Below are 18,124 nucleotides of genomic sequence, written 5' to 3'. Positions count from 1 at the left end.
GAGGCGCTGTGCCTGCTGTCACCGCAGAAGCGAGGTGGTGGACACAGGCCAGTAGGGCCACCTCTACTCCAGCCTCCAGACACCTGCTAAAGTCACCTGCAGGACGTCTCTTAGCCCGCTCCTGGGCTGAACTTCATTCAGGCTGTGGATTACCGATTCCTCTTGAGCAGTTCCCACCCCTGCAAGCCGGAGGGACCTCCCTGGGACACGAGAGCAAGGTTACCGGCCTCTGAAGGCTTGCGAGGCTCCGGGCGCCCTCGGGGTCCCTAGCCGGCATCCCCAAGCATTTCCGGACGCCTCCTGGTCTCCTTGGCATTTACACTAAATCCTTCGCGCATGACGGTGGACCTCGTGGGTGTCTGACCCCTAGGCGTGGGCCCCTCTAGAAGCCCCCCTCCCTACATTAAAACCCCACGCCTATTTCTAAGACCCGTTCAGTAACCGATGGGTCACCACCGCGTTTCCGGCATTTTCCCTTGGGGTCCTGTGTGTTTGTTCACAGGACGTGCGTGGTCGGGCTGAATGTTTTTTAAGTGGCCAGACCCGAGCCTGTTCCCACGCTGTGGGAGGGAGGAAGGCTTCACCGCTGGTGAAACGCGGGCGCGGCTGGAGGAGTCCCGAAGGAGCGGGGGTTGGGGGTGAGCGAGGGGGGGCGCGGAGCGGGGGCGGAGGAAGGGGAGTGAGGGGGGCGGTCGGGGCGCAGCGGCTGGAAGGGCTGGTGCAGGGAGGGCAGACGGCCCCGGTCCCCAGGACGAGGAGCGGTCACAGTGTGTGCACGCCTGCCGCGCGCCAGCCTCTGTAGGGTTTCGAGGGCGTGATCGCATGTAACGCGCAGAACCACGGTCTGTAGCCTCCGCCGTTCCACCTTCCAGAGAAGCAACCGGAAGCTCGCGATGGCCGAATCTCTACTCCCGACCACCCAGGGGCGGTGCGGCGGGACAGTCTGGCTCTGCGCAAGCGCTCTGGGGCTAGCCGCGTGCCTGTGACCCAGAATTCTTGGGCCTCGGAAGAGACCATGAGCTCCGGAGGAGGGGGGAGTCCGGCCGGCGCGGCGGCGTCTGTGCCGTTAAAAGGACCGGAAGTTCCCGTGAGTCTTTGCCAGGACTCCCCTCCCATCCTGAGGAGTGGAATGTTCCGACTCCTTAAGGGGCTGGGACGCAGACTCTCTGGCCTTTCCACTGCTGGTGTCGCGAGCTGGTTTGGGTACTCAGTTAGGGCCTGTCCGCGGCCGCGAGGGCGCCAGAGCTTGTTAGTTTCTCGACCGATGTTCCCGGGAAGCGTAACTGGAGTGCGGCAGGCGGCTGCGGCCAGGCGGGCCTGGGGGCGGGCGCCTTGGCCCTGTGTTCATATCTAGGGACCGAAATGGAGGAGCGCGTGCATCTTTGTCTGGCAGGGTTCCGCGGTCTGGGAACCTCTCCCCCCGGGCTCGCAGCCGGGAGTGAGTGACCCCAAGGAGGACTGGGTAAAGCGGAGCTGCCTGCACCCGAGGGCGCGGGGCGAGGCTCGTAGGGGGGTCGCGAGGGAGGCTTGCTCGGCTGTCCTGATGATCCCGTAGGAAGTGCCGTCAGAAGCGATAACTGACGACTTTTACGCTAATCTGATGCGGTCGCTGACACCTGACGCTTTAGGTGCCCGTAGCTGCCAGAGTCTGCCCTTAATGCACGTCCTGATCCTTGTTTCAGATGGCGGCCCACTCAGTTTTGTAGACGGGAGCAGCAGCCCTCCTCGAGGTAAGAACCAGTCTCTGTGGACTTAATAACGTTAACTTAGCTGTGTCTAAGGTTCTTCCACCCTTAAACGCACGGATATTGCTTGATGACTTGTCGTTGTCACTTTCATGCATTTGATATAATTATGCACGGCCCCTTGGCCTGTTTGGGACGATTAGGTTGCGGCCCCTAACCTGAAACGAGTTTTGTCTAAACCGCGTCTGTGTTCAGAAACAGATGCCTTCAGGCGGGTTTAGCCAAAGCCCAGGTCCCTGGGCCGGTAATAGGAGTGGTGAGGTGCTTGGCTGCTCTGATGAGATCACTAATAGGAAGTGCCGTCAGAAGCGATAACTGACGATAGTTTTCCCGACTGACTGCAGTCAAGGCATCCTCACCAGTTGCCGGTGCCCAGGAGTTGGGTGGTCTGGACTGTGACCCGTAATTTCTATATTCACCCAGGTTGCCAGCTAGTGAGGCATTGCCAGCGCGTGCTCACCAGCCACCGAGTATGGGCGCCTGGACCGAGGTGAGTAAACTTTGGACTGTAGTTGAGGAGGCCGAGGTGTTGAATCATTAAGTTGCTATTGGACCATATGTTGGCAGTTTGACGTGGCTGACCTAGTACCTTGACCTTTATCGACCGAGTATCTGAGAATGATTTTGGTTTGTGTGTGGACTAGATTGCAGAGTGAGCCCAGGAGTTCCTTTTTATGTCGTGGCTGTAGAGCCCTGAGCAAACTTTCTGCTTTGAGATGCTCTGGAAATCGAAAGCGTTAGGTGTGTAATGTTTAAAATAATGTGACTGAATGGAATTTGAAACATCTAAAGATGGCAGTTATGACTCAGTTCCTAAGGACTGTTGAGAGGATGGATGTGCATTTGTATAGTCGTGGCTGTCAGCACAGTGGGAACTGCTTCCAGTTGCCCTTGGCTGTCTGTCCACAGGTGCCTTATTCATCCCTCCAGGGTCTGAGCTCTGAAGAGTGGTGACCAGCAGAGTTTTAGAGCCGGCAGCAATGGCAGGAACACCCCAGCCCAAGACAAGGTAAGACTGATCTGGACCATGACCATTCTGCATGGTAGAATGGATGAGCAGCTAGTTTTGTTAAAATGGTTTTGCAGAAAAGGATATCAATGATGAAATCACCCAAAAGAAGCTGGAATTACCGGCAGATTGTGTAGTGGTGAACCTACGGTTTTCTGAGGATATCTTTATGCTGTGAATGACTATTCTGGGGAGTATAAAGTAAGATTCACTGATACTAGTTTCCTTGCAGGCTAAGCTGCAGCAGGGGCAGAATTTGGAAGTTGCAAGGACCAGTGGCAGCCATCAACTTGGACATGGAAAATACAGGCTTCAATGTTTTGTTTTGTGCCGAGTATCAAAGAGGACATTCTTAATGTTAAAGAGCCAAGAAACGGATTTGGCACCTTTTTTCTAGGACAGCGGAGTCATTAAATTCATAGTTTCCTAGTATTGTCCCTTAAGCAAAAGTAGCTTTTTTGTACTTGTAAGTATTGTATGCATTTGTTATACTGGGAGAGAGAAAATTCCTGAAATTTGTATCTCCATGCAGTTACCATAGAGGTAATAAAAGGATGCTCTTTTGTATTAAGTTCTTAGAAATGTATATTTTTGAAGAAAAAGTCAAGTCTGATCACTGCTGACAAATATTGTTCAGTCTCTAAGTCGTGTCAATATTAGTGGTCCAGTTAACTCCTTGTAACCTTCCCTTATGGTCAGTTTAAGGTGTTCTCCCCTCTTGAGACTTGGGGCAGAAATCCCCAAGCGTTTAAGGCATCTATACACAGTCCTGTTCCTCTGGGCTCTGTCCACTGGCTTGAGCGTCCTCTCTCCTGAAGCCCCACCCCCATTCGCACCGACTGCAGCATCTGAAGCCCCGGTCTGTAAAGGTCTTGGCTCCCTGGCATCAGATTAGAAGCTTCCCTCACCCTGTTTACCTGAGGGGCCCTGGTTCACCAACATCATGGGTACATGGATAATTTTCTCCAATTCAGCAATCAGCTGGGCTTTTTGATTGGGCCTTAATGGGGAGGCTTTGGGTGTAGGGAAGGTGGGGTGGAGATTTTCTTCTCCTCCTCCCAGCTGTGGTTGCTCGGAGGCACCTCATCTTTGTGGTCCTGGGGTTTGGGGAATGTGCTCAAATTTTGGGGACCACATGGGAAGGAATTTTATGAGAAATGGTCCTTTTAAAAGGAAGCAAGGCTCACTGTGGCCTGTACCCTAGCAACAATCACCCATGGGAAGGTCTGGCAATCTGCATAGAGGATGGGGTTTGTTTTCTGAGTGGGTCATATTTTGTGCATGCGCTAGTCTGCCCCAGGCTTGCTAGGCAGGCTGCCATAAATACTGGCGGGTTTAGGGAATAGCTGGTCCCCTGGGTAGGCCCTGGGGTCACATCACAGGCTGAAAGACTTTGTAGATGATGGGAAGTTTGTTTCAAGGAGCCCAGGGCTCCACAAGGAGAGACCCTTTAGTCCAGATGGGGAGGGGACTCCTGGGGGTCTCTAGGAGCCAGTCCCCTATCCCAGCCCTTGACCTGAGGTACAGTCAGCATCTGGCTGGGATTTGCTGGCCTGAATATCTGTAATTCAGGATTGGAAAGTCCTGGGTTAGATGGAGGGCCCCTGCTACACTCCTTTCCTGGAGGAGAGGTCTCCAGATTCACAGTAGCTCAGGCTTCCAGCATCCTCAACCTGCTGCAACCACAGGTCTAGGGAGGCTAAGGGTGGATTCCTTTCAAGCCAGGGATGACTTCTCAGGAGCCAGAGGCAGACGTGGGTGGACAGGGGAGAGGGAAAGGACCGAAGAGGAGTTATAGTGCTCCTTTCCCAGATGGCACCATCCGGCTTCCCATGGGGGTGGGGGGAGGCCCTGCCCGGGCCCACTGTGGAGCTCCTCCTCAGGAGCCCCAGCCATCCTATCCCAGGAGGAGTGACTTTGGCCTGTATTCCCCTGTCACGTCTGGGTTGCACCTACAGTTTCCCTGCCCTCCTGGTCTCTGGCCGGGGTTTCGGGGCCCCCTCCGGGATCCTCTGGGCCCAGGGTCTCATCCTGGGTCTCGTGCCCACTGCCCGGGCCCTCGCCCAGCTCCAGGATGGTGGGCAGGTGGCCCTGCTTGGGGGATCGCTTGCGTAGGCTGAGCAGGAAGGGCTGGGGCAGCGAGAAGATGTCCACATTGTTGCCCAGGTCGATCCACGTGACGCTGGGGAACTTCCGGGGGTCTCTGAGGGCGTCGGTGAGGTCACGCAGCAGGGCCCGCGTCAGCCGGTTGCCGTTGAGGGCCAGCGTGGTCATCCGGGGCAGTGTGCTGAGCGCCGGCAGCAGCTGCAGAACCATGTCATCCGTGAGGCCCGTGAAGCCCAGCTCCACACTGTCCACCTGCTCCCCGCAGCGCTGCAGGTAGCTGGTCACCCGCTCCAGGTCACGGGAGGTCAGCGGGATGCCTGACAGGTCCACGGTGTTGTCCGGAGGGCTCCCGGCCAGGACCGCCTTGAGGCTGAAGGGGAAATGGGACAGCAGGGCTTGAGCGAGAGCAGGAGGCTTTTCTCAGGAGGCCGAAGTGGGTCACCTCCAGGAGCCAGCCTCCACTCATCCTTGTGACTTCAAGAGGCCGGGGACCCCAGGCCCCTTGCACTGCCCCACCTCTCAACCTGGCTGCCCAGCGGGCAGAGGCTGGGAGACCCCAGGGTAGGCCTCAGTGACTAAGGGTACATTCAACAGCCAAATGTCTGGGTCTGCCCTGGATTCCTTTCTTCCTACTCGTGACCTTTAGATCCTTAACCTCTGTGCCTCAGTTATTTAGCTGAAAAATGGAGCCAACTGGGTACCACAGGTTGTCATGTGAAATAGGAATGCATTCAGGACAGTGCCCTTTAGAGGAGGTGGCGAATGGGCGAGTTCCCTACTCCACCCAAGAGCAAAATAAGATCTCGGATGCCCCTTCTTCGGGACCACCTTTAGGCCAGAAGGAGGATCCTTAGCGAGAGCCCTCAGGACAGCAGGCAGGGGTTGGGGGTGGGTGCAGGGGCCCGGAGCCTGGTGGGGGCGGCTCTCTACCCACTTCCACTCCCCACCTCCGCCACCCCTTGCTCTTCTGCCCTGCCTCTTGCTCCGGACCCAGATCTCCTGGTCTCCAGGTACCCAGGTAAACCCAAGGCTCCAACCCCTGGCAGGACAGGGAGGTGGAGGGGCCCCAGATTGCAGCTTGGATTTCCTGTTGGCCTCATAGGAGAAAGAACCAGGCCGAGGTAAGAACTCACTAGGAGTTCCTGCAGAGGGACCACAGGGGCAAAGGCCCCGAGGCTGTTGGAATTCAGCCTGTCTGTGAGCCAGGAGGAAGGCCACCCTGGGGGAAACAGACCTACACTCGGGGCTGAGCAGGTGTGAGTCAGGGGGACGGGGAGCCCCCGGCAGGAGGGAGGCTTCTGAATGGAGAGTGGACCGAGCATGCCCGTGCCCTGGGGAGACAGAAGGCCCTGGCTCCCAGCAGAGCTCACAGCCCAGCTTCTCCCTCTGCAACCAGCTCAAATCTCCTGGCCTTCTGGGTTCCACGGGTCCTGTCTTGCACTCTCCCCACACTTGGCCTCACCTTGGCCCAGCTGGAGCCCCCTGTGCCTACTTTCTCCCTCTGGGAGGGGCCCTGAGGAGTCTTCCCCTGGCTGGAAAGTGGGGGCGGTGTCCGGAAGGGAAGGGGGACCAAAGCTCTTCTCTGTGCTTCCTCTCGCATCCCGTCTGCAGGAGCTGGAGAGGAGCCTGCGCACCAGGACCCCAGCCATTCTGCCCTGTGATTCATCCACAGTATGTTCCCTTCCGCTTCCTCTTATGATGCTGTCCTGGCCCTGGTTCTTTGCCCCAGTGTCCCCTCTGCCCCCAGGGTGCAGGCGGCCACACAACCTCTGAGGGTCCTCAGAGCTGCATGAGCCAGGGACGTGGCTGGGGTCTGGGACCCTGGGAGACATCAGGAGGGCTGGTGATGGGTGGGAGGAGTGCCCACATTCAGCCCCCACTGCATAGATCAGGGCCTGGATGCCAGTGCCTCTCAGGGCTCATGCCCACCTGGAATGCCCTCCCCACCCCCATCAATCCTTCTTCTGCAAGCAGGTCGTGTCCTCTCCCCACTGCCCTGGGAGGGGGTGCTGCACCCCGCAGGCCCAGCCCGGCACAGCTGACTGGGAGCTGCCCTTGGAGGAGGAGGCTGGGCGGGGGCGGGACTCACCAGGCCTGGGGCTTCCTCTTCACCAGCCCACGGTGGCGCCTCCACTGGGAGTGGGGGCTGAGGTGGTACGTCAGCTGCCGGCACAGCTTCTCCATGGCGCCCAGCGCATCGCCCTCCTGCAGACCAACCACAGGTCCCTGAGTCGCTGGAGCAGGTGGGGAGCCAGGCCCCTCTCCCTGCCTCCTTCCTCTACGGGACTAGCAGAGCCACCCGACCCGGGCTGAGCTCGGTGTGGAGACCTGCTGCGCTGGCCCCCCGTGGCTGCCCGAAGCAGGGGGCACGGGTTGCTGACTCATCTGCACACTGGTTTCTGTGAATTAGTTGCTGTCGTGAATAAACCTGCTGCTGCTGCTGCTAAGTCACTTCAGTCATGTCCGACTCTGTGCGACCCACAGACAGCAGCCCGCCAGGCTCCCATGTCCCTGGGATTCTCCAGGCAAGAACACTGGAGTGGGTTGCTATTTCCTTCTCCAATACATGAAAGTGAAAAAGTGAAGTCGCTCAGTCATTTCTGACTTGTAGCGACCCCATGGACTGCAGCCTATCAGGCTCCTCCGTCCATGGGACTTTCCAGGCAAGAGTACTGGAGTGGGTTGCCACTGCCTTCTCCGGAATAAACCTGAGATTTCTATAAGAGCCTGATTTCAGGTGATGTGACAGGTGACCCCTTAGCCAGGGTCACCACGGTCCCTGCCGCTTCCTGATGCCCAGGGCTGTCCTGCTCACTGGCTTTCCTTACAAATGCCCACTGGGCCCCTCCTAGGTGCTGGACATTTGCTCTGGACGCTGGGAGCAAATGTCCTTGCCCTCGTATTTCACAAGACAAAGAGGACAGTGACATCCTTTACCACGTCTCTTCTGCCCGCATCGGCAGTGGGAAAATAAAGGAATGCAGGGCCAAGTCTTCCCCCACCCAGTTCATCCCCCTTCATTTCCTGTCTGGTCCTCTAGCATTTGAGCTCGAGACCCTGGGTGTTATGGCCTGAACTGTGTCCCCCCAAATTCTTAAACTGAAATCCTAATCCCCAGCACCTCAGAATGTGGCTGTATTCAGAGACAGGGCTTTGAAAGAGTAATTAAGATAAAATGAGTTCATCGAGATGGGCCCTAATCCTATATGACCAGTGTCCTCATGAGAAGAGACCAGAACACAGCTGTGTACAGAGGAGAGACCATGTGAGCACACAGGGAGAAGACGGCCATCCGCATGCCAAGGAGGGCAGCTTCAGAAGAGACCGACTCTGTTAATGTCTTGATCTTGGACTTCCAGCCTCCAGGTCTGTGAGGAAACACATTTGGGCTGTTTAAGTGGTATTTTTGTCGCGGTAGCCCCAGCAAACAAACACGCTAGGTTAGAGGACGCAGAGGGCAGATTTTAGAGACTCCTGCTCTGTCCAAGGGAAGTCAGTTCAACAGAGAGTCTCCGGCCTGAGAGACTGAGTGGCCCAAAGCCTGTGCGCTCACCAGACGGTCCAGGGCCCAGGACCAAGGCCACGAAGTGCCAGGTGTCGATGCAAACCCACTTGCAGATGGCAACGCGATGTGGTAGGTCAAACCTTACAGTGGCCAGTGCCCAGTGGGGCACCTGACACAGTGGGTGCTCGGTGAAGACCAGCTTGATTGTTACCATTGTCATCATTACTCTGCCAGCAAGAGGCAGCACACAGCTCTCCCCCTTCATCTGACGTTTGGCTTTCCGAGGTTTTCGTTACTTGTGGTCAACCTTGGTCTGAAAATATTAAGTGGAAAATTCCCGAAATAACTCATAAGTCTAAAACTGCACTGTCCTGAGAAGCGTGATGAACTCTCATGTTGCCCCGTTCTGTCCTGTTGGGGACATAAATCATTCCTTTGTGTGGTGTAACCCACACTGTATATATTACCTATACCGTTAGTATAGAAAACACAGTTTTATGCAGTTCGGTACCATCTGTTTCAGGCATCCCCTGGAGGTCTTGGAGTGCCTCCAGGTGGCACTAGTGGAAAAGAATCTGCCTGCAACACAAGAGACTGTAAGAGACTCAGGTTGGAGCCGTGGGTTGGGAAGATACCCTGGAGGAGGGCATGGTAACCCTCTCCAACATTCTTGCCTAGAGAATCCCAGGACAGAGGAGCCTGGCAGGCTACAGTCCATAGGGTTGCAGAGTTGGACACAACTGAAGCGACTTAGCAGGCACACACAAAGGTCTTGGAACATATTCCCCGAGGATAATGTGGGATCTACCGTATTGAGTAGTTAAGAGTATAGACTTGATCCAAACTGTGTGGATTCAAATCCTTGCATTGTCACCTTCTGTGTGACCTTGGGCACATCACTTGACCTCTCTGTGCTGCTGATCCTTGTCTGTAAAGGATTAAGTAGGATGGGGGAGAAACCAGCTCACATGGGGCCATATGGAGTTAAAGCGTCTGCCTCTAATGCAGGAGACCTGGGTTCGATCCCTGGGTTGGGAAGATCCCCTGGAGAAGGAAGTTGCAACCCACTCCAGTATTCTTGCCTGGAGAATCCCATGGATGGAGAAGCCTGGTGAGCTACAGTCCATGGGGTCGCAAAGAGTGGACACGACTGAGCAACTTATCTCACTTATGGGGCCTCTAGCTGGGGGATGTGATTGGATTTATGGGCTGGGGGTGAGGACAGGTCTGGCCTGGACACAATCACCAGCATCTGATTAAACCCCTGGCCAAGGAATGAGCAGAACAGGCAGACAGGGGGATCAGTCAAATATCAAAGAGGCAGAGGGCAGGCCCAGGGGACATGAAATAACGGAGAAGGCTCGGCCAGAGAAGCAGGAGTAAGCAGAGCCCTGGGCACCAAGAAGAAGGGGCTGGTGGGCTCAGACACCTCACTGGAGACTCCAGTGAAGAGGTGCTGGCCAGCACAGGCTCAGGGATGGTGGTCATAGTGCTGGCCGGGGTGAAGGCCAACTTCTAGGCCAAAGGGAGAAGGGAGGGTGGCACATCTCAGCCAAGGGTCTGCATGTGGGATCCTTTCACAATTCTTTATTTATTTATTTGGCTGCTCTGGGTTTTAGTTACAGCATATGGGATTTTCGACTTTTGATGTAGCATGTGGGATCTTTAGTTGTGGCATGCAGAATCTAGTTTGATTAGGATCAAACCCAGGCCCCCTGCATTGGGAGCAAGGAGTCTGTGCCACTGGATCACCAGGGAAGTTCCCTGTCCCTAGGACCCTTGTACATCAGGATCACCCAGAGCTTTAGAGAACACAGCTGCCTGGGCCATCCCCAGTGATGGGTGGGCACTGGGACTTTTAACGCCTCCCCTCCCGACCTCAGCCGAGATTCCCCTGTGCTGCCAGGTGGACCAGTGGGGTGGGATGTGGTAGTCTGCCCAGGATCACCCCCGGGACCACCCGGGCTATTCCAAAACTGAGAAACGAGCTCCTAGCCCTAACCTTAACCTCTGACCACTTCTCAGGGGTTCCAAAATTGGGAGCCACAGACTGTCCCTCAAACTTCTTGGCCAGAAGGAAGAAACAGAAAGTTCAGTTCTGTCGCTCAGTCTTGTCTGACTCTTTGCAACATCATGGACTGCAGCACGCCAGGCTGCCCTGACCATCACCAACTCCCGGAGCTCGCTCAAATTCATGTCCATTGCATCGGTGATGCCATCCAACCATCTCATCCTCTGCTGTCCCCTTCTCCTCCTGCCTTCAATCTTTCCTAACATCAGGGTCTTTTCCAATGAATCAGTTCTTCGCATCAGGTGGCCAAAGTATTGGAGTTTCAGCTTCAGCATCAGTCCTTCCAATGAATATTCAGGACTGATTTCCTTTAGGATTGACTGGTTTGATCTCCTTCCAGTCGAAGGGACTCTCAAGAGTGTTCTCCAACACCACAGTTCAAAAGCATCAATTCTTCGGTGCTCAGCTTTCTTTATAGCCCAACTCTCACATCCATCTATGACTACTGGAAAAACCATAGCTTTAACTAGACGGACCTTTGTCGGCAAAGAAACAGAAAAAGAGGCGGCAAAGCAGCCGCCGCACTGCGCCGGCATCGCCACCAGGGGGCAGCCGCGCACAGGGCGAGGCCTCCAAGCTGGGCCTGGGCTCTTGTTTACTAAGCAGGGACTGGAGAGGTGGTCAATTTGCACGGGGCCTGAGGCCAAACGTGAGCCCGAGTCGTCAGGGGTGAGAGCGCCTCCGCTTGTCTGAACTAAGATTCAGTGACTTATATTATCTACTAGACACTGGGCACTGCCTCTGGCTTCTCCTTCATCCCAATCCTGTAATCACAGCCATCGCATGAGATGGGTGCCCCTGTAATCCGGCTTGACAAATGCGGAAACAAGAAGTCGAGGGGATGGCCGGCCAGGCGAGGTGAAGGCTGGCATCAGGACACAAACCCCGCAGTCACTCTGAGGCTGGGTTCTGCTCTGCCCTCAGGTAATGAATCTTTCTCCAAAGTGAGTCCAGGGTGCTTCTATCCTTTGCAACTAGGAAAGCCTCAAGCAAGCTCACTTGTTTTCCCACTCCAGGCCTCTGCCTGCAGGAACAGCTAAGCAGGACTGGCCTGGCGGAGGAGGGAAGCGGGGAGGCAAGGAAGAAGGCCTCTTTGAAAGCCGTGAGGCCCAGCAGCCCCTCTGTGGGACCAGACCCCACTCCCAAGCCACCGCTGACGGTCCAGAAGGGGGCGCTGGAATCCTGACTTCAGACAAGACTCCTCAGGGGCTCAACCCTGACAAGTCAACTCGGGAGCCCCGGGCAACCCTGAGACATGGGGAGAGGGGGTGAGGAGGCAGGCAGGAGCAGAGGTGGGGGGCAGGTGTCTGTGCTGGTTGGGGTCCCAGGGCCTCTTCCCAGCTTGTGCTGCCGCTGGGCCCCACGAGCCCCCTCAGTATAGGAAGGATAAGCCCTCTTCCTGGCTTGAGGCAGCCTGCATGGGCTTCTGTTACTTGCAAAGAGTCTTAACCCACAGCAGAGGGTTGTGGCAGGCAGGTTGCGGAATCTGCTTTCTAGGCTTTCCTCCCACCTGTGGAAAAGGAAGGAGGGGGAGGGGTGTGGCACAAGTTGGGGTGACTGGGCACCTGCCCAGTGCTGCTGACCGGAGGCCCCAGAAAAGACCCTGCTTGAGGGGTTCACTGACCTGTCAGGGGAGAGGCCCACGGCAGACCTGCAGGCCCCTCCAGACGGGGTCAGGCCCCTTCCGATGCCATCTGCTGTCTTCACCCCCGACCCCAGGGCAAAACAAGCAGAGCCTTCCACCACTCTGCACCCAAGGCTTCCTCATTCATTCATCAAACACGGCTGCCCTGCCTACTGTGTGCTGGACGCTGCTCCAGACACTGAGACTGTGCTGGGCTTTCTGTCTACTCCTCCCCCTATCCACTCTCTGTTCTCTGTGCTGGACAGGCTGAGCTCTTACGGACAGACCGCATCACTGGCCCTCTTGCTCCTGACTGCCAGTGTGATCAGCTAATGGGAGGGAGGTCTGAGGGCAGGAGAGAAAGGCCTGGGATTAACTCTTCTTGTTCCTGCCCTGCTTCAGTCAGCCTCCAAGACAGCCCCACAGATGCCGGACTCCTGGGCGTGTACAGCCTCCTTCCACCCGCGTCAGGGCTGATGGGACGATCCACTACGGCAGTGACAGCATGTGACATCTGAGGCTGGCTCAGAAGACACTGTGCTTCTCCCTTGCTCTCGGGCATCACCCGCTCTGGGATAAGCCAGCTGCCCTGACATGAGGGAGCTCAAGCAGTGGACGGGCCGCGGGCAGAAAGCTGAGGCCTCCCGCCATTAGCCATGGGGGGCGCGCCATCCTGTCAGTCCCCTTCCAGCCTCCAGACACTTGCAGCCTCGGCCAGTGTCCCGAGCCCCCAGCTAGACCCCGAGCTGCTGCTGTTCCTGAATCCCCCGCCTATAGAGATGGTAAAACAATATAAGTCCGTTGCTTTAAGCCACCACATTTTAGGGTGATTTGTTATGCAGCAACAGAAAACACAATAAAGTATAAAAAAAGAAACAAAGAAAGAAAAAAAAGGAAGATACAGGGTGATTTTGGGAGAGGCGTTCTCCTCCCGGCTCCAGCAAACAGCTCTGCCCACAGCCCTTCCTCAGTAACAACTTCCTGCTGCTGGTCTCAGGTGTCTCAGTGGCCGCGGTCCATGGTCCATTCCCTTCTTCCTGCCCACAACCCTGGAAATAATCTCTTATTGTTGCTATTCAGTCGCTAAGTCAAATCTCTCTTTGAGACTCCATGGACTGCAGCATGCCAGGCTTCCCAGTCCTTCACCATCTCCCAGAGCTTGCTCAAACTCGTGTCCATCGAGTCAATGATGCCATCCAACCATCTCATCCTCTAATGCACAGTGGAATGTGTCACCTGCTTGTGCCAGGAGCAGGATGACTGTGAACAGGCGGACGTCCTCTCTTGCCCCTCCGGAGTTTATATTCTAGTGGGCAGAGCAGCCACTAAGCCAACAAACATGTAAGCAGGATAATTTCAGAGGCCAGTGAGCGGAATGAGAAAATAAACGGGGCGTGAGGTAGATGCTGATCAGAGACCTACTGAAGGGAGGCTGGGCTAAGAAGGCCTCTGAGAGGCAATGCTTAGGCTGAGTCTGAAAGGAGGAGAGGAGAGCTGGGGCAGGAGGCAGCAGAGTCCTGAAGGTTGGAGAGAATCTGGTTGCCGCAGGAAGAGAGGAGCGTGGGGGCTGGAGCAGAGTGGGGAGTGATGGGAGGGGAGATTCAGGTGGGTCTAGAGGAGGGATCCGCGAGTTCCTTAAATCACAGCACCGTACAGAAGGCTTTTCAGGAGGTTCCTGGTGATGCAGTTTACCTCTGCACAGAAGGGCAGAGAGGGCATGGAGCCAGGAGCGGAGCCTAGAGTCAGTAGCGGAGCCCAGAGTCCAGCTGGAGGCTCTTCCAGCAGCCTGAGGAGGAGGGCCTTGGACACGGCCCCGACACATTAGAGAACTAGGACTGCCGGGACGTGCTGACAGGTGGACAACACAGGTGCCCCGTGCAAATCGCCCAGGGTCCATTGTTCCCAACTTTGTGCCCGACCCTTCTCTGCTGTGCCCCTGCCTGGATAACCAGAACCTGCCGGCTTTGCGGCGGCCGCCCCCACACCTGCCCCAACTGACCCCCAGCCCTCCTCGTCTAGCCCTCCACCTAGGAGTCTTGGCACCAGACACTCTGGAAGCCAAAGAAAAGGCCCTAGACAGAGCTCCAGATGGGGGTGCCGCCCTCGAGCAAGGTTCAGCCCCTGGGCACCCAGGCCAGGTGCAGGGTGGACCTGGGAACCACCTCTTGCTCTGATCTTGGTTCTACCCTAAAGTGGGGCCCATCCCAGTACTCCTCCACCCTGCCCTGGCTTCCTGCTTCTTCCTCCTGCTACAAGGAAGCATGTTTTTTAGAAACTGCTGGAAATTGAGGGATGGGAGAGAAGACACCAAAACAGAGAGTAAAGCCTAAGTGGGCAGCTTTCCTGCTGTGGCTGTCCCCTCCCTGCCCGGGTCCCGGCCTGGACTGTGGAGCCAGCGGGAAGGGGAACGGATCTCTCACCCCAAGGGGCTGGGCCGCGCCCACAGAGCCTGGAGAGCCGCGGAGTCAGGCAGGAAGTGGACCTGAGTGAAGCGGGTGCGTGTAAAATGACACTCGGTCCAGAAAGGAAGACCAGTGGATGTGGTGGGGAGTGTGGTGAACTGAACGGCGGGCAGGGCCGCGGCTACCCTCACACAGCACCTTTGTGCAAACTAGACAGAGCTCACCTCTCGGTGGACGTGGTCCTGCCCCTGTGCCCATGGCTGGTGGGCAGAGAGAGGGCTTGGACTGAGCTGTCTCCTCCTGCCCCACCCACTCTGTGCACGTGTCTCTGTGCAGGATGCAAACTATACAATTGTACATGGCAGCCCTGGCCCCAGACAACAGGGGCAGCTACTCAGCTCCAGGCTTTAGACCCCATTTTCCAAGGGCAGCCAATATGGGGATTGTGTGAAATCCTTTGAAATGTTGGCAATGAATCCAGATTTGATGCACCTGGTGGGCCAAACAAAGCCAGTACTGAGGGTGCAGGCGTGTAGCCTTTACTATGGACGCTGGGCCTCAGGTGCCTGCATGAGGGGCCTGGGCAGCATTGACCAGCCCCCCACCCCAGGCACCGGGCTGTTCTGCCCAGGAAGGCGCTCGCCTCACACCCCAGACCTGGCTGGCTCAGACCATGGCTGCCCTACCGGCTTGGGGCAGTGGATGTAGCGGGCCAGGCTGATGATGAGGTCGTGCGTGATGGGGTCCACCAGGTTCCTGAAGCTGGCGTAGCGGTACAGAACGTCGTCCAGCGAGGTCGACTCCATGCCCAGGTCCTGCAAGAGGGGAGGATGGCCAGAGATCAGCTAGGTCCCCCTGCCCTGCCCTGGAGCCCCGCCCAGCACACCCGGGGCAGCCTGTGGAGGTGGGTTACAGTCCCTGGGGTTGCAAAGAGACACGACTGAGCGCGTTTTCACTCTGTGTGGCAGGCGAGGCTGGGAAGGTAGGAATTGGAATTCAGACTGTCCATATGTTGATGAGAGACCTCCTCCCTCCTGGGGTCTGTTTCCCCACCTGTGAAATGGGCAGATGGACTATGCCAGCAGTTACCAAACCGTGTCCCCAGGTCTTGGGGCTGATAAGACAAGAGGGAGGCCAAGGGTCAGCAAATCTTTGGGCCCAGCTCTCAGAAGAGCTGCTCTGCTCGCTGTCCTTCAGTTTTTTTTTTTTTTTTTTTTTTTAAGGCAGTTCTAATGCCAAACTCTGAAAAACCTGGACCAGATGGCTGCTTGGGTTTCTTGGGTTCCTACCAGCCCTACCCTATCTTCCCACCCCCGTCCTCTCCAGGCCAGTAGAAGTCATCCCATCCTGGAAGGACCAAGAAGACCCGACCTACTCACCCAGGACGCCGGGGCAGGTGTGGGAGGATGTAAGTTGCTCATTCCCAGAGGCCCCCCACCCCCAGGGCCACGTCCCCATCCTCTCTGTCAGTCTGGACCCCTCCCAGCCTGCTGACAGTGGCTCTCTGGGCAGCTCTTATCTGGAGTCATGAAACTGTCGCTGGGGAGGGGGCCGAGGGTGGAAGGAAGGAAGGGGGTGGGGAGGGGGTCTCCCCAGGAAGGCAGACGTGGCCCTGATCACGCGCTCTGGGTAAGTGAGTCACGGCCACCCCGCCCTGTGAATTCCAGCTGGGGTGGGGCTCCCGAGGTCCCGGGGCGCCGGGTTATGAGAAGCTGCAACAGGGAAAGACCAGACGGGGCTGGAGAGAGGTTGCTGCGCTTTTATTGCTTTATTTCTTTACTTGGACCCCACCTCCTGGAGGAGGAAATAGCCGCCAACTCCAGTATTCTTGCCTGGAGAACTCCATGGACAGAGGAGCCTGGTGGGCTACACAGTCCATGGGTCGCAAAGAGTCCAACACGACTGAGCGACTAACACTACACTTTCGACCCCACCTAGGTCCATGGGGTGCCTGTGCTACTTCAGAGCACCTCACACATCCCGAGGACCTTGGGCCACTTCCGGCATCCCTGGTGTCCTCTCCATGTCCCCCACCAAGCCAGTGTACTGGAGACAAATGTGTCATGACCGCACTGACAGTCCTACTGACCCTGCCCACCAGGGACCTTGACGCTCTGCTCTGGCTGCATGTGGGGGTGGGGGGATGGGGGGTGCAAGAATCACATTCACATGCGGCTCCTCCAGGCTGCCCAGGGCATAGCTTTGGCCTGGGAGAGGCTGGTCTGCCTTGCAAATACCAGGCAGTGAGGAGAATCCTGGCTTCCTCATTATGGGTCTAAATGGTGCCATCTCTAGGACCTGTGCATGTGAGGTTCCTCATCAGGAAACCTGGGCACATCAGCAGGTACCCCAGAGTCACTGCTGTGGGCAGCTTGGCATGGAGACTATCCCTGACCTGGGACCAAGCGGGTCAATGGCCAGCATGTGCCATCTCGAAGAGGTGGGGCCCCCACCTGAGCTTGAAGAACCAGGTTTGGGGGCTCACTCCAGTGGGAAAGGTGAGGGGTATGGCTTTCCAAAAAGCAACCAGAGATTCACACAGCGTTTCTCAAAGCATGAGGGGCGACTCTCAAGACCCTTTCAGGGGTTCTGTGAGGTCCTCTTTTCCAAATCGGCATGATAAAATTTTCTCTGTCGACTTCAACCAAAACAGCCTACTGCAAGAGATTAAACACAGAGCAGCAGGTATGAGGGTTCAGCTGTCTTCCAAGCCAGCCACACACGAGAGATTCACAACACTCTGAAACAGTGTGGCTCTCTTCACTGTATTTTTTCTTTTGGAAAATATATTTTCACAAAAATTTACTTTTTCCACATGCAAGCTTATTAACTTTTTTATTTATTTTTTTTTAAAGAATTTCTTCTGGGCTTAGAAACATCAAAGTCTTTTAAGATTTTTTTTTTTAATGTGGACCATTTTTCAAGTTTTTATTGAATTTATTACAATATTTCTTCTGTTTCGGGTTTTGGTTTCCCGGCCATGAGGCACGTGGCATCCCAGCACCCCAACCAGAGGAGGTGGAACCCACACCCCCTGCACTGGAAGGAGAAGTCCTAACCACGGGACACCAGGGGAAGTCCTGAGCTTATTAATTTTAAATGAGTGAATAAATAAATATTTTAAATGTTTGTTTTGATTTCTTCTAGGTAGACAGCCTTTATTAGATATGACCCATGCATAAAAAAACCTCTTTGAGGCCCTCCATAATTTTAAGAGTGTAAAGATTCCTCAGGAAATTAAAAGTAGAGAATTCCCCGGGAGTCCACGGTTAGGACTCAGTGCTTTCACTGCCGTGGGCTCGGGTTCAAGTGCTGGTCAGGGAACTAAGATCCTGTAAGCCACATGTGTGGCCAGAAATAAATAAACAACATTAAAAACAGAACTGCCATACAACCCAGCAGTCACACTTCTGGATGTACATCTAAAGGAGACAAAAACATACTACCAAGGAGATGTCTGCACGCCCATGTTCACCGAGAAGTTACTCACGACAGCCAAGTCAGAAACAATCTAAATGCCCATCAAGGGATGACTGGATACGGCAGATGTGGTCTCTATATACAATGGAATACTATTCATCCACAAGAAAGAAGGAAATCCTGCCATTTGCAACAATGTGGATGGACCTTGGGAACATCATGCTCAGTGAGATAAGGCAAAG

General features: G+C 55.7%; 1 protein-coding gene, 1 long non-coding RNA gene and 3 other non-coding genes across 7 annotated transcripts in view; 4 read left to right on the top strand and 1 right to left on the bottom strand.

Moving 5' to 3' along the window:
- Nucleotides 1-1,167: 1,167 nt before the first annotated feature.
- Nucleotides 1,168-3,325, top strand: LOC113877272. Of its 3 annotated transcripts, none has more exons than XR_003506725.1 (5): nucleotides 1,168-1,462; nucleotides 1,629-1,730; nucleotides 2,169-2,235; nucleotides 2,676-2,754; nucleotides 2,987-3,325. It is a non-coding gene; the product is annotated as an uncharacterized LOC113877272 (long non-coding RNA). The 3 variants fall into 3 exon arrangements; XR_003506724.1 differs by having other exon boundaries at nucleotides 1,169-1,462; nucleotides 1,683-1,730; XR_003506723.1 differs by having other exon boundaries at nucleotides 1,170-1,730.
- On the top strand, nucleotides 1,537-1,603 carry LOC113878649. The gene has a single exon (XR_003507072.1). It is a non-coding gene; the product is annotated as a small nucleolar RNA SNORD49 (small nucleolar RNA).
- LOC113878648 lies at nucleotides 2,016-2,085 on the top strand. The gene has a single exon (XR_003507071.1). It is a non-coding gene; the product is annotated as a small nucleolar RNA SNORD49 (small nucleolar RNA).
- Nucleotides 2,842-2,915, top strand: LOC113878676. Its single transcript, XR_003507095.1, has one exon. It is a non-coding gene; the product is annotated as a small nucleolar RNA SNORD65 (small nucleolar RNA).
- The window catches only part of LRRC75A (leucine rich repeat containing 75A), a 34,386-nt gene continuing 19,583 nt past the window's right edge, over nucleotides 3,322-18,124 (bottom strand). The window contains exons 2-4 of the mRNA XM_027517255.1: nucleotides 15,149-15,277; nucleotides 6,950-7,065; nucleotides 3,322-5,230 (exon numbers count right to left, since the gene is read on the bottom strand). Coding sequence (XP_027373056.1) covers nucleotides 4,690-5,230; nucleotides 6,950-7,065; nucleotides 15,149-15,277 — 786 coding nt within the window. The 3' untranslated portion in view covers nucleotides 3,322-4,689. The remainder of the gene's footprint in view (nucleotides 5,231-6,949; nucleotides 7,066-15,148; nucleotides 15,278-18,124) is intronic.

The sequence above is a fragment of the Bos indicus x Bos taurus genome, chromosome 19 (genome assembly GCF_003369695.1).
Source record: "Bos indicus x Bos taurus breed Angus x Brahman F1 hybrid chromosome 19, Bos_hybrid_MaternalHap_v2.0, whole genome shotgun sequence".
Taxonomy (NCBI): domain Eukaryota; kingdom Metazoa; phylum Chordata; class Mammalia; order Artiodactyla; family Bovidae; genus Bos; species Bos indicus x Bos taurus.
Note: the sequence above shows the minus strand (reverse complement) of the source record. Positions and strands in the feature narration are given on the sequence as shown.